We start from the raw sequence: 14,733 nt of genomic DNA, 5'->3' as shown, positions 1-14,733 counted from the left end.
ATGAGCTTGTACTATATCTGCTATTTTTTGAATTGCCAAAGAAATCTAAAAAATGACACAGATGCGTTCCCGGTCTTGAGGGGTTAAGCATACCTTGTTTGAAGTGCCTGAGGTGGACTTGATTTATCAGACACTCAAACAGAAGTGGATGTATTTATTATCTTCTGGGAGACGAGTCAAAATCTAATCACAGAGTCAGTTCAAACTGCGCTTGAAAGATGAAGATAAATCAAGGCTATGAATAAATACTGTCCGCATGATTGTCCTCCTTATAGACCAACTCAGAGTAAAAAACCTCAGTTATAATATATATTAAGTTACACACTATAACTATAGTATACGTTTCTTACTGGAGACACATGTTCAGCTCTGCAACTCCAGGTGCGCTTGATTTATCATGCCATAAACGTACAACGACAGCAGATGATGTTATACTTTCCTCCTCCGCGAGATTAATCTCGTGGCTGTTGCTCTCAGTCTTGGCAAGGAGATTCTAGAGGAGACAACCCCTGCGTGTGCTTGTCTGTGCCTTTCATATACTGGGGCGTATGGTCTACGACTGTATGTCACTAACCCGTTAGGGCCTGAGGCCAATTCCAAAAATGTTTTCTGAATCCTAACAGTTTTTCCAAAAAAAAATAAAAATAAAATAAAAATCACAATTTTTCAAAAATAGCAGATCTACAAGCTCATAGCGCGGCACTCGGTGCCGCGCTATGAGCTTGTAGATCTGCTATTTTTGAATAGCCAAAGAAATCTAAAGTGACTCAGATGCGTTCCAGGTCTTAATGGGCTAAGGAGATAAAATACTTCCACAAGATAATATAAAAGGAAAAGATCATATAAAATGAATCAAATGAATCACTTGTGTCATTTGTTGGAATATTCTAATTGTTTGGGATCCCCCTCCCCCCGTTTATTTTCCTTTTTCTCCCATTTTAGTCAATGGGCCGTATCTTGCCCACCTTACCCCTAATCGTATTAGCCATATTTTACTATTTTGAAAAACATTTTAGATAGTTCAACTGGCCGATCTACATCGACACGTTGTGAGCTTGTAGATCGGCTATTTGAACTATGTTGGAAACGAGGCAGATTATTATGAGCGAAAATGGATTGAAGGGCATTTTGATAAAAAAGGACGCTTGAACTGAATACAGATGTGCTGTTACGTGACACTAGCCCGGTAAACCAACCCCGGTCGCGGAAATGGCATTTCGTTTGATTCCAGCAGACCTAACCCTCTGCTGAAATCAAATGAAATGCCATTTCCAAGCTCACAATGCGACGCATTGTGAGCTTGTAGATCGGCTATTTTCAAATGGCCGAAATATACAGTATATAATAATAATAATAATAATGATAATAAACTTTATTTGTATAGCACCTTTCATGACATGAAATGCAGCGCAAAGTGCTTTACAGAGCAAGAATACAGTTACAGTTACAACCAATTTAACAATGAAGCAAACAAAGATAAAATAAAATAAAATAAGAGCTGAAGAGGTTTATATGTTTTGTAATAATAATCAAAACCTACAAAGTAACTAGTAACTAAAGTGTTCAAATAATTGTAGTGGAGAAAAAGTACAATATTTCCCTCTGAGATGTAGTGGAGTAGAAGTAAAAGTATTGGACATTGGAAATACTCAAGTAAAGTACAAATACCTCAAACATTGTACGTGGTGCTTCTCTAGCCCTCTTTCCCCACCCAACACTACTGTCTCATCCTGTCTCTATTTCTCTCATGCTCTTTTCATCTCGCCCCAAAACCTTTTACTGTACATTTATCCTTCCCCCCTCTGGTTTCCCTTGGAAGACGTGCTCATTAATCTGTCTCCTATGTTCTCTTCCTTGTGTCCATCGTTCTCAGTTCATCAGTCTGTCTTTCTGTCCATTCATTAACCTTTTCGTCTCTCTTTCTCTCTCTCTCTCTCTTCTCTCCATCCCGTTCTCTCCCCCAAACTCTCTTCGTCTCTCCATCTCACCCTTTATGATTCCCTGTCCCTCATCTTTGTCCTTCGTCTCATTCTTATTCAAATGTCTGGCCATAGTGTATATAGCATTGGTTCTCCCAGGGGTCCTTGAGGGAGTTCCAGGGGGTCGCCAGCTAAATGATAGATTAGGCACCAAATGGACCCTTATGGGTCTATAACTCTGAGAGTGTACAAGTTCCCTTTGTACACTCTCAGAGTTAAATTGACATAGATTTTACAATATAAATTGCGGTCCAAGTGATAGAAATGCCATTAAATGGGGGTCCGTAGCCCTAATGCATGTCAAACTGGGGGTCCTTGAAATGAAAATGGTTGAGAATCACTGCTAGAGCCTGTAGAAAATCTTCTCTTATGGGGTCCCTGGCATATCTTTTGAAATGGGGGTCCGCGGGCTAATAAGTGTCAGTTTGGGGGTCCTTGACATGAAAAAAAGTTTGAGAACCACTGGATATATAGGATGGATATTGGAATACCGATACTCCCAATCAATGAATGGGTTCAAATTGGCAACCTGAAGATCCAGTAAACAAGACCTGGATCTCAGACTTAATGTGACAAGTCTAGGACGGCAGTCATCAGGGAAGACAGACAGTTAACCTTTCCTGACTTCTATCTCTCCGGCACTGCCCTTAGTGTCTGCTGTGAGATTAACTCTTTAACTGCGAGAGTAAAAAATGGAATCGTGTCACCCCAGTGCCGGCGAAAGCGAATATTTTCTGTGATCGATGTACGCACGGAGATCGCCTCATTACTGTGCAATTAATTATGCCTTGTTTTGGCCAGAGGAATGGAGATGGTAAATGGTGCATTTATATAGCGCTTTTATCCAAAGCACTTTACATAGATTATGCATTACATTCACCCATTCACACACACATTCACACACCGATGGCGGAGGAAACCATGCAAGGCACCAACCTGCTCATCGGGAGCAATTAGGGGTTCAGCGTCTTGCTCAAGGACACTTCGACACTAACTCTGGGGGAGCCCCCCAGCCCAGGATCGAACTGGGAACCAGTCTCCAGTTCACTGTACCCGGTCACTCTACCCCTGAGCCACTGCCGCCCCGGAGATATAGGCATTTTTTCCACAGGAAATAAACAGAAAGTAAACAAACCGTTTTTTTTTAAACTTCCGGGTCAATTCCGGGTGAGACGGCATCTGGCAGTGACGGCATCATTCAATAAGGTAGCCAACATCGGCACCTCGTGGAAAACCACTGAAAAGCGTCTAACTCGTCCATGACACATGTGGACCAAGTACCATCGGACAAATCAGCTCGTCCATGGCAGTCAAAGAGTTACATATTTGGGCCATATCATCTCAAATGACCTCTCTGATGACAAGGACATATATAGACAGCGCCGGACGCCGTATGCTCAAGGGAACATGCCGTGTCGCAAATGTAGCATGTGCTCAGTACAGGTGAAGATTTCACTCTTTAAATCGTTATGTACACCTCTGTATACTGCCCCCCTGTGGTGTCGCTACAAACAAGGCAGCATCAGACGACTCACAGTGGCTTATAATGACTGTATGAGGCTGCCTGCTGTGAGCTCCAAGAAGCTCCAGCGCAAGCCAGATGTTAGTTAGCGTCGGGGTACCCGCCTGCTCTGCGGGCATCTGAGTCAGTAAATGACATCATTGCCGTCATAACTAACCCTATACGTAGATCCGTCTGGTTCTCTTTTAGACCGTGGAACCATTGGCGCACTTGTCTGCATGTTCAAAACTGAACATGGTGGAAGACTTTTTTTATTGTTATTTTTATTTCTCGTATGGTGTTTTTATTGTGATATGGATATGACGTTGGTGCTATGACTTCAGTACTGTCGTCGCTCATCTCCAATGTTGGCCAAAGTTTCAGCCCAGTCCAAACTCCTTTTGACTTCCAGTATTTAAAAAGTTCTAACCCCCCCCCCCCCAAAAAAAAACAATTAGAAACCAATGTTTAATTCACAATAAATCTGGTCCAGTGCTTTGCTAGATTAGAGCCAGACAAAGACACAGGAACAGAGTGCTCTGAAATGAAAAGCTGTGAGCCTCCCTTTGACAGAAACAAATGACCATTATCACACACCATGGCAAATGAAGTAAAGTGATGAAGGACAGTCATGGTGTGAATGGATAAGTGACTCCGAAACGAGAAGCATGTTTGTTTTATATCTTTATTTTATACTTCCAGGAACCAGAGAAATAGCGGTGGACGGGTGTCGTTGACAAACTCAATATAGTATAAGTTTGTAAAAAAAAAGAAAAGTACATTTTTATTTGATCGATTTCAAATGTGTGTGACTCTCCCCTGGACTCCCCTTTGGGCTAATATTTAACCCATTAAGACCTGGAACGTATCTGTGTCGCTTAAGATTTCTTTGGCTATTCAAAAATAGCAGATCTGCTATTTTTTTTGAAGAATCGTGAATATTTTTGCAAATCTTTGCATATATGTTTTTTCCAAGCGAACATTACTTACTCAAATGTTTGCTTCTCGGCGTCCCTGGAACAAAAATATTTTGAGATAGGTGTCCGCGGCAATGCATATCATTTTGGGGGTCCCTAACATGAAAAGGTTTCGAACACACCACTGTACCGACATATGTTTTTTTTTTTCAGAAAACTTAGGATTCAGAAGATCCTTTTTTTATTTTATTTTGTATCAGCCTCAGGTCCATCCCATACATTTGGAACAGCCCATACTGGATATCATACATGTTCACGTTGTCCTGTCCTCCCTCAAGGACCCAGGGGTCCTTGAGGGAGTTCCAGGGGGTCCCCAGCTAAATGATAGATTAGGCACCAAATGGACCCTTATGGGTCTGTAACTCTGAGAGTGTACAAATGGAACCAAATGGACCCGTTAGGGTCCATTTGGTTCCATTTGTACACTCTCAGAGTTAAATACTGGCTATCATAAATGTTCACGTTGTCCCGTTCCTCTCTCTCTCTCTCTCTCTCTCTCTCAGGCGGTCAATCAGGCGGGGGCGGGCCCTTACAGCGAGCAGGTCAGCTTCCAGACCCCGGCCACCTGCCCCGACCCGGTCTCCACCCTCTGCCTCTCCCTGGACCACCCCCCCCCCTCGTCGGAGTCGGACCACCACTCCCCCTCCACCTGCCTCTTCCTGAAGTGGGAGGAGCCGAGTAGCAACGGGGCGGAGATCTCCTCGTACGTCATCGCCCTGGACGGCCGGGCCGTCGCCGAGGAGACCGCCGGGTCCAGTCACCTGGTCACGGGCCTGCAGCCTGACAGCGAGTACAGGTACACGCTAAACGCCTCACTGTGACATTTACATTGTTTATACCGCGTCGTTATTTCATCGTCTGTTTGCGGTGGTGGAAAGTAACTAAGTACGTGTACTCAAGTGCTGTACTTAACCCTTTAAGACCTGAGGCCGCTTCTAAGAATTTTCTAAATCCTAACAGTTTTTTGGAAAAAAAAATCAAAAAAATATTTTTTCACGATTTTTCAAAAATATCAGATATACAAGCTCATATTTTTGAATAGCCAAAGACATCTAAAGTGACACAGATGCGTTCCAGGTATCAATGGGTTAAAGGTAGGGTAAGTGATTTTCTTTGGTTAAAATAAGTGTTAAATAGCTCTATATTCTGATAGTACTCATTGCTATAGAGTGTTTGTTCAGTAAAAGGAGTCTCCTTGTCTCTCCAGCTCTTTATTAAACCGAAAATGCATTTTCGTTTCAGTTTCAGTTTCATTTACAATTTTATCCAATCAGGATAGAGAACTCAATCAGGATATAGATTAAACGAGTGAAATTGGAAGTGATGACACTAAGAAATGAGCAGGCAAAATTGGAACTGGAACACTATAAAAATGAAGCTTAAAAATGGGTACTTTCTCCTGATTGGCTGAGACCGGTAAATGTATTTTCTGTTTATTGAAGAGCTGGAGAGACATGGAGACTCCTGTTACTGAACAAACACTCTATAGCAATGATTACTATCAGAATATAGTGCTTTAACCTTTTAACAAAATACTTTTTGTTTTAACCCAAAAATATCACTTACCCTACCTTTAACTCTCTGAGTGCCAAAAACGAGTTATCCTGAGTTTTTTCTGAATGCCCTCAGTGCCAAGAATGAGTTATCCTGAGTAAAAAAATATATATATATATATATATTATTATCATTTATTTATTTATTTTTTAAATAATTGCTCAAGTAAATTTTTAATACCGGACTCTTACTTGTAACAGAGTATTTCTACATAGTGGAATTGAGGATTTTACAGCGTAGGGTTATGGTGCTTGCATCAGAAATGATGTCAGACCCTCTTTCACTCGCTCACAAATACAACACAACACAACAACTGCAAGGCAATGTACATCGGCAACCAGCTTGTTAGTATGTGTGCGTGCGTGTGTGCATCTCTGTCTATTTCCAGGAAATAGGAATAAAAGATAGGCTTGTGTGCGTGTGTGTGCGTGCGCGTGTGTGTCAGTAACAGAGCGGGAGGTGTGTGAAGTGGCCGGGTGATTGCATATTATGGCTTTCATTCTGGGCTTGTTTTTGTTACACCGTTGCTCTGGTCTCTTGCATAATAGCTGCCACTGAGAGAGGAACACTGTGTGTGTGTGTGTGTGTGTGTGTGTGTGTGTGTGTGTGTGTGTGTGTGTGTGTGTGTGTGTGTGTGTGTGTGTGTGTGTGTGTGTGTGTGTGTGTGTGTGTGTGTGTGTGTGTGTGTGTGTGTGTACTTGAATTACTGTACTTGTGAGGGCCAAATGTCCCCAGAAGAATAGTCGAATTTGAGAATTGGACATTGTGAGGAGTATTGTTCCCGGTCCTCATAACAGAAGGTGTTGTTTTCTGGTAAAAAAAAGAAGAGCTAGTCTTACCATTAGGAAAAGAGGGCTTTGGACGCAGGCATTTAGAGGTTTGGTTTAGGGGTTAGGATATGGAGATTTCCCTATTTTAACCCATTAAGACCTGAAGCCGATTCTACAATTGTCTTCTAAATCCCAACAGTATTGTGAAAAAAAACGTATGTTTCTATATCAGTGGTGCGCAATCTTTTTCATGTAAAGGACAGCCAAAATTATATGTATTTGGCCGCCGACCCCCATCTCAAAATATCTTGTTCCAGGGACCCCCCAGGAGTAAAGATCTGAGTTAAAAATGTTCGCTTTAAAACAGAATATATTCAAAGATTTGCACAAATCTTCACAAAAATGTTCACGATTTTTCAAAAATAGCAGATCTACAAGCTCATGCTGATGTCCTCACAAGTAATAGTAATACAAACGTGTGTGTGGGTGGGTGGGTGGGTGGGTGGGGTTGCTGATGACGATAGTTCTGTTATTGACCAGAGAGGGAAACTTTGGATTGTCCTGTTCATATTCATCTGTGTGTGTGTGTGTGTGTGTGTGTGTGTGTGTGTGTGTGTGTGTGTGTGTGTGTGTGTGTGTGTGTGTGTGTGTGTGTGTGTGTGTGTGTGTGTGTGTGTGTGTGTGTGTGTGTGTGTGTGTGTGTGTGTGTGTGTGTGTGTGTGCGTGTGTGTGTGTGTGTGTTTGGTGTTTTGTTTCAGACTCCAGTTTTTGTTATCTTCGCTTGGAGGGTAGTTCAGCATAATGTAGCTGTGTTTGTGGGTATATATATGTATGGAGAATAGTACTTACTGTAAATTGTCTATTGTATAACTTGATGGTATCAAAACACTTAAAGGGATAGTTCACCCTATCGATTAGTCACCCCATGGGCACTTGAATCCATGGATTTGACCAGCGGGACTGGTAGGCAGCGGTTCCGGTAGGAGAGACAAAGGAGACTCTTTGTGTCTCCTACCGGAACCTCTGCCGGTCATCAAATTATTGGCCTAGGAATGCGACAAAATTCTAAAAAAATATCCATCAATTCAAGTCTCCATGGGATGACTCATCTTAATTGTTGTCTATGTTGTAGGGTCAGACTGCCACATGGATGTACAGAGATCAACAGTTAAACCATTTTCCGTGGGTTATTTACACAAAGAATGTATTTCCGGTTATGGTGTTGTTGTGTTGGCAGCACAAAAACACTGTCAACACTTGGGACTCTGTCTCTGGACAGTCCCAAGTTGACAGCACCCGAACCCCCCCCCCCCCCCCCCCCCCCCCCCCAAAAAAAAAACATCTTGTTTTCAAATTTAAAAGATCTTTTAACTCATTCCCGTAATTATATCCAATTACCAATTCTGCCAAGAACGTAAAAAACGTAATTTTTTATTTATTTATTTTTTTATGTTTTTGTTTTTTTTTGGACCCAAAGACCAAGGAGATATGATTTTTCGAAGATCTAGACTCCCATCCACTTCCTTGTTAACTTAAAACTTAAAAATTATTTATCTCGGCTCCTGAGTACTCTTTTTTTTTTCTCAATGAAAAATCTCTGGCAGTGGGCCAACGCGGCCACCAATAATTCTGGCAGTGAATGAGTTCATTACCAAAATAGGCAATTCCGCGCTTCGCCACTAGTACAAACAAAAGGGTACACAATTGGTCTCCGAAGAGGGTCACGCGGTCACTCCAGGCGAACGCCACGTCCTATGATCAGGGTCGCTAGAGAGAAGAGCGTTGATTACCGGTCTCCTCTGAACCCGCATCACACAGACACAGGAAATCGATCGAAGACGTTTGCCAGTCTCGGTTTCTCCGTCAGTCTTGGGCTAAAGTTAACTGAGGTTATGCAGCCATGTGTGTGGGCAGACAGACGTCTTTGCCAAGCCCCTTCTTTTTCCTCCCATTAGATTTGCTTTAACCCATTAAGACCGGGAACGCATAATGCTTGTGTCATTTTTAGACTCCTTTGGGCTATTCAAAAATAGCAGATATACAAGCTCATAGCGCGGCACCGAGTGCCGCGCTATGAGCTTGTAGATCTGCTATTTTTTTTTTGAAAGATCGTGAAAATGCGTGCAAATCTTTGAATATATATATCTTTTTTAGAGCGAACATTTGTGACTCAAATCTTATTGCTTCTGGGGATTCTACAAATGTCGTCTAAATCCGAACAGTTTTCTTTCTTTTATTTTTAAACGTATGTCGCTATATATCAGTGGTTCTTAAACTTTTTCATGTCAAGGACCTCCCTAAATGATATGTATTTGGACGCGGACCCCCATCTGAAAATGTTTTGTTCCAGGGACCCGCAGCAAAGCTAAGATTTGAGTTAAAAAGGTATATATATATATATATACATATATATATTCAAAGATGTGCTTGAACTTGTAGATCTGCTATTTTTATTTATTTTTTTGAAAATGTGTGCAAATCCTTGAATATATATATATATATAAATATTATTTGAAAGCATTTTTAACTCAAATCTTTGCTTCTGGGGGGTCCCTGGAACAGCATGTTTTGAGATGGGGGGTGTCGGCGGCCAAATACATATACATTTTGGGGGTCCTGAAAAAGTTTGAGCACCACTGATATAGAAACATACGTTTTTTTTTTTCTCAGAAAACTGTTGGGATCGGCGTCAGGTCTCAATGGGTTAAATGTCTCTGGAGCAAGCCGTAAGACAGGAAGGGCTGTCAAGCACAGATTCATTCAGCGAAAGGCATCAGTGCTAATGAATGCTCACCGTACAAACCGCGACCTGTAATCTTCGTCTTATCCCTGAGTGATGAAAGGAAATGACGCATGCAAATGTCAAGCGCGTGCTCAGCTAGCACGTGTCGCTGATTCGTCGCAAATGTGATTTTTGACGGGACATAATATTCTAGTTATATGGCCTGTGAGTTTGATTGCGCAGAAAGATAAAATAGCACCGGCGCACTTTGTGGCAGAAAGTACATGCTGTGTGTATTATAGCCTGTAGAATGTGACAGTCGGAAAGCCAGCCTATTTATGTACATATCCCCAATTCCCCATTTTAACCCATTAAGACCTGGAACGCAGCTGTGTCACGTTTTGAGCTAAAAAGCATAGTTTTACACTCTGGCTATTCAAAAATAGCAGATCTACAAGCTCATAGCGCGTGCCGCGCTATGAGCTTGTAGATCTGCTATTTTTTGAAAAATCGTGAAAATGTGTGCAAATCTTTGAATATATATTGTTTAAAGCGAACATTCTTAAGTCTATTCTTTGCTTCTGGGGGGTCCCTGGAACTAAATATTTTGAGATGGGGGTCGGCGGCCAAATACATATACATTTTGGGGGTCCTTGACATGAAAAAGATTGAGCACCACTGATATAGAAACATACGTTTTTCAGAATACTGTTGGGATTTAGGAGACACGTAGAATCGGCTTCAGGTCTCAATGGGTTTAACAAGATTAAGCAGGATTTAGATGAGGGTGATGTTTTTATGGTAGCCTGATATGATTTCTACTCTAAGTACGTTCTACTGTAGTAATTTTGGTAAAATATGGCTCTTGTAAAGAATGGGGCTTTTTTTTTTCTTTTAGGTTGCTGAATTTGGATTTTTTTTTTGCGTTGCGTTGCGTTGCAACGCGTTGTGAGCTTGTAGATCGGCTATTTTTGGTGAATGTTCCCCCCAGAATAAGGATGCAGGGGGGGTTCAAGTGGTTAAACTAAGGTGGCATTTTAAGTTTTAAGCGTCTTTTGATTATCGCGATGACATCGCTCATCGCAATAATGTTTGCCACAATAATCGTGACATGTCATTTTCATATCGGCCCATCCCTAGCGGGCAGTGGTGGAAAGTAACCAAGTACATGTACTCAAGTACTGCACTTAAGTACACATTTTGAGGTGTTTGTGCTTTACTTGAGTGTTTCCAATTTGCAATACTGTTACTTCTACTCCACTACATCTCAGAGGCAAATATTGTGCTTTTACTCCACTACAATTATTTGAAAACTTTAGTTACTTTAGAGATATAAATTATTACATTATAAAACATGCATTAACCACTTAAGTCCTATTTTATACTTACTATATATCGCGACGCGTTGTGAGTTTGTAGATCTGCTATTTTCAAACATCTCTGTACTTTTACTTTTGGTACTTTAAGTACATTTTGATACCAATTCTTTTGCACTTTTACTCGAGATCATTTTGAACACCAGACTTTTACGTGTAACAGTAGTATTTTTTCATCGCAGTATTGATACTTTTACTCAAAGTTTACTTAAAGTAAAACATTTGAGTACTTTTTCCACCACTGGGGCTGGGCATTGTTGTTCCTCCGTTAAGCCAGCAGGGGGAGGTTGTCACAGAGTCCAATCGGCATCTGTGTGAGAGTCCCAGCCGGCATGGCGGGACAGGTGTGTGTGTGTGTGTGTGTGTGTGTGTGTGTGTGTGTGTGTGTGTGTGTGTGTGTGTGTGTGTGTGTGTGTGTGTGTGTGTGTGTGTGTGTGTGTGTGTGTGTGTGTGTGTGTGTGTGTGTGTGTGTGTGTGTGTGTGTGTGTGTGTGTGTGTGTGAGAGTGTGACGTCCAATGTCCCACGCACCGTCCCACCTTGAACCGCTCCCTTCTCACTTCTCTTCAATTTCTTCCCCAATGTATTTCTGAACTCAAAACCATGTTGCTCGCATAGATCCACCACCCGTAACGTTACGCAACAGAAGGTTGTCCCTCTCTCTCTCTCTCTCTCTCTCTCTCTCTCTCTCTCTCTCTTTGACACACGCACAGTAGTGATTCACGAGTCCATCCTGACCTTACAGTGCCAACAACATGTTTAACCCATTAAGACCTGGAACGCATCTGTGTCACTTTTTGATTTGAGCTAAAAAGCATTATTTTACACATTTGGCTATTCAAAAATTTGCTATTTTTGAAAAATCAAGGAAATGTGTGCAAATTAATATATTTATATTCTTTTAAAGCGAACATTTGCTTCTGGGGGTCCCTGGAACAAAATATTTTGAGATGGGGGACCGCGGCCAAATGCATATCATTTTGGGGGTCCTTGACATGAAAAAGTTTGAGAACCACTGATATAGAAACATACGTTTTAGAAGACATTAGTAAGAATCGGCCTCAGGCCTTAATGGGTTAAATCAATTACCCCTAAATGGATAGGCCTAGTCTAAACAATACATACATTTTTTTGTTGGTATTTTGCTAAATAAATGCGTAGGCTTTGGTTGATTCGTTGTAAATGTATAAAGTCTACCAACTGTCATCTCAAGGCGTGTGTGCGTGAGTGTGTGCACACGCGTGTGTGTTTGTTTGTGTGTGTGTGAGAGAGAGAGAGAGGTGGGAAGAAGAAAAAGAGAGTGAGCAAAGGAGAAAAGGGGAGAGAGAGAGTGAAAGTGCGTTATGAAGAGAGTTTTGTAACTCCAGGACGAGCTGTGAGTCAGTTCTGACCTTACGGTGGCAACAACAACTGATTTGAATAAATCACTCTAAATGAACTGTCAGTTCTGACCTCACCGTGGTGATAACAACAGATTTAAATAAATTATTCTAAATTAACAAGCCTAGTCTAAATAATAAAATCAACTCTTTTTTTTTTATTGCTTTTTTTCCCCACACAGCAGTTGATACATTGCATTAAAGACACACGGTAGTACAGCACGACTTGAATACAAAAACATCACCCACGCCAAGTCGACAACAGCGAGCTCCGCTGCGGTACACCCTGGAATCGCATCGACACATCAATAGCTCGGGACAGTATGTTGTGAAATAAATGCATATAGGCTATTGTTGTAAAAAGTCGACCGACAATAACTCGGCCGTCTTCTCAAGTTGTTTGTGCGCGTGTGAGAGAGGAAATAATAAGAGTGCGAGAAACTAGACGAAGTCCAATTTGAAACCGCAGAATGATCTTTTTGACAACCGAGTGGGTTACGTAAACACGCTCTTTTCATTTGAGCGGCCTTTGTGTCGTTCAGTGAAGGAAAAATGCTTCATTTCGAGAGCTTCTCGGTCCATGTTGTGTCTGTATGGGAAATAGACGCGTAGGCTATGTAAATGTAATGAAAAATCCATCTACAGCAGCTGTCACCTTATCCCGTTAACCCATTGAGACATGGAACGCAACTGTGTCATTTTAGAATTCTTTAGCTATTCAAAAATAGCAGATCTACAAGCTCATAGCGCGGCACCGAGTGCCTTGAGCTTGTAAATCTGCTATTTTTTTTAAATGTATTTTTAAACTGTTAGGATTTAGATTTTTTTAAAGAATTGCCCCAGGTCTTAATGGATTATGTCCGGGGGAAAGCATCTGTCATTTTAGATTTTAACCACTTTAACCATTATGTTATATTTTGCAAATCGTGATTTCTTTGAATACATATATTTTTCAAAGCGAACATTTGTAACTCAAATCTTTGCTCCAGGGGATTCTTCAATTGTCTTCTAAATGTTGCTAGAATCAGTGGTTCTCAATTTTTTTCATGTCCAGGGCCCCCAAAATGATATGTATTTGGCCGCCAGCCCCCCATCTCAAAATATTTAGTAAAAATAAAGTCCTAAAACTGTTAGGATTCAGAAGACATTTGTAGAATCTCCAGAAGCAATAAGATTTGAGTTGAAAAATATATATATTCATTCAAAGATTGGACACATTTTCAAGATTTCTTTTCTAAAATAGCAGATCTACAAGCTCATAGCGCTATGAGCTTGTAGATCTGCTATAAAACAATGGTTAAAGTGGTTACGCAGATGCGCTCCCCGTTTCAATGGGTTAAACAGCATAGTGTAACAGTAGACTCTATACACTCTATTCCTTATAACTTTATTATTATATTTGATCTTTTTATGCTTTTTCATAAATGGATGCCACATTTTATAGTTTAGTGTCAAGTAAAAGCAGCGAAAACAGCCATCATCAAGCTCACAACGCACTGCAGCGTGACACATTGTGAACTGTACCAAATTATTTTTTTTATTGCTTTTTTTCCCCACACAGCAGTTGATACATTGCATTAACCCATTAAGACCTGGAACGCATCTGCGTCATTTTAGATTTCTTTGGCTATTCAAAAATAGCAGATCTACAAGCTCATAGCGCGGCACCGAGTGCCGCGCTATGAGCTTGTAGATCTGCTATTTTTGAAAAATTGTGAAAAAAAATATTTTTAAAATATTTTTTTTTCAAAAAAACATTTTTGAATCGGCCTCAGGCCTTAATGGGTTAAAGACACACGGTAGTACAGCACGACATAAATACAAAAACATCACGTGTTAACATCACGACAAATGATGTCTCGGGTACCAAGCCGAGGGCCAGGGACGTTTTCGCACGCGGGCGCAAAATTTTAGTTTTTTATTTGTTTTTTTTCTCTAATCGGGCTAATTTGACACTGTGTTATTTTATTATTTATAATAATATATATTATTTGACACTGTGTTATTTTATTATTTATAAAAATGTATATTATTTGACACTGTGTTATTTTCTCCTCTTTTTTGGGCCATTGAACGTCCAGAATCAACATGATACAATGTCATTGTTGCACATGTTTTTGATCCTTTATTGTGTCCTATACCTATACCTCCATTATTCTGCTTCGTTCAACATGTTCTTTCTTTGGTGTGAAGTCGGGCCAAATGAGCGTGTTGTAACACAAAATTGTGTCGATCAACAACGAAAAAAAAGAAGATAATGATAATAATAATAACATGCAGCTGTTCACTTTTATGTGCTTTTGCCACAGTTATTTTTGGTACGTATAGCTCTGACATATACAGACGTATCCTGCACATAGGTCTAAGTAGACCACCACACAGTAAAACCCTCAGTCTTAACCCTTTAAGACCTGAGGCGATTCTTTAAAAAAAAAATCTAAATCCTAACAGTTTTTCAAAAATAATGTAAAAAATAT

The 14,733-nt window shown here is 40.7% G+C and overlaps 1 protein-coding gene across 1 annotated transcript in view; it reads left to right on the top strand.

Moving 5' to 3' along the window:
- Window positions 1–14,733, top strand: part of fndc3ba (fibronectin type III domain containing 3Ba) — a 184,430-nt gene that overhangs the window by 147,779 nt on the left and 21,918 nt on the right. Inside the window, exon 23 of the mRNA XM_084043938.1 lies at window positions 4,961–5,253. Coding sequence (XP_083900064.1) covers window positions 4,961–5,253 — 293 coding nt within the window. The remainder of the gene's footprint in view (window positions 1–4,960; window positions 5,254–14,733) is intronic.

The sequence above is a fragment of the Gymnoscopelus microlampas genome (genome assembly GCF_963454915.1).
Source record: "Gymnoscopelus microlampas genome assembly, chromosome: 20".
Classification (NCBI taxonomy): domain Eukaryota; kingdom Metazoa; phylum Chordata; class Actinopteri; order Myctophiformes; family Myctophidae; genus Gymnoscopelus; species Gymnoscopelus microlampas.
Note: the sequence above shows the minus strand (reverse complement) of the source record. Positions and strands in the feature narration are given on the sequence as shown.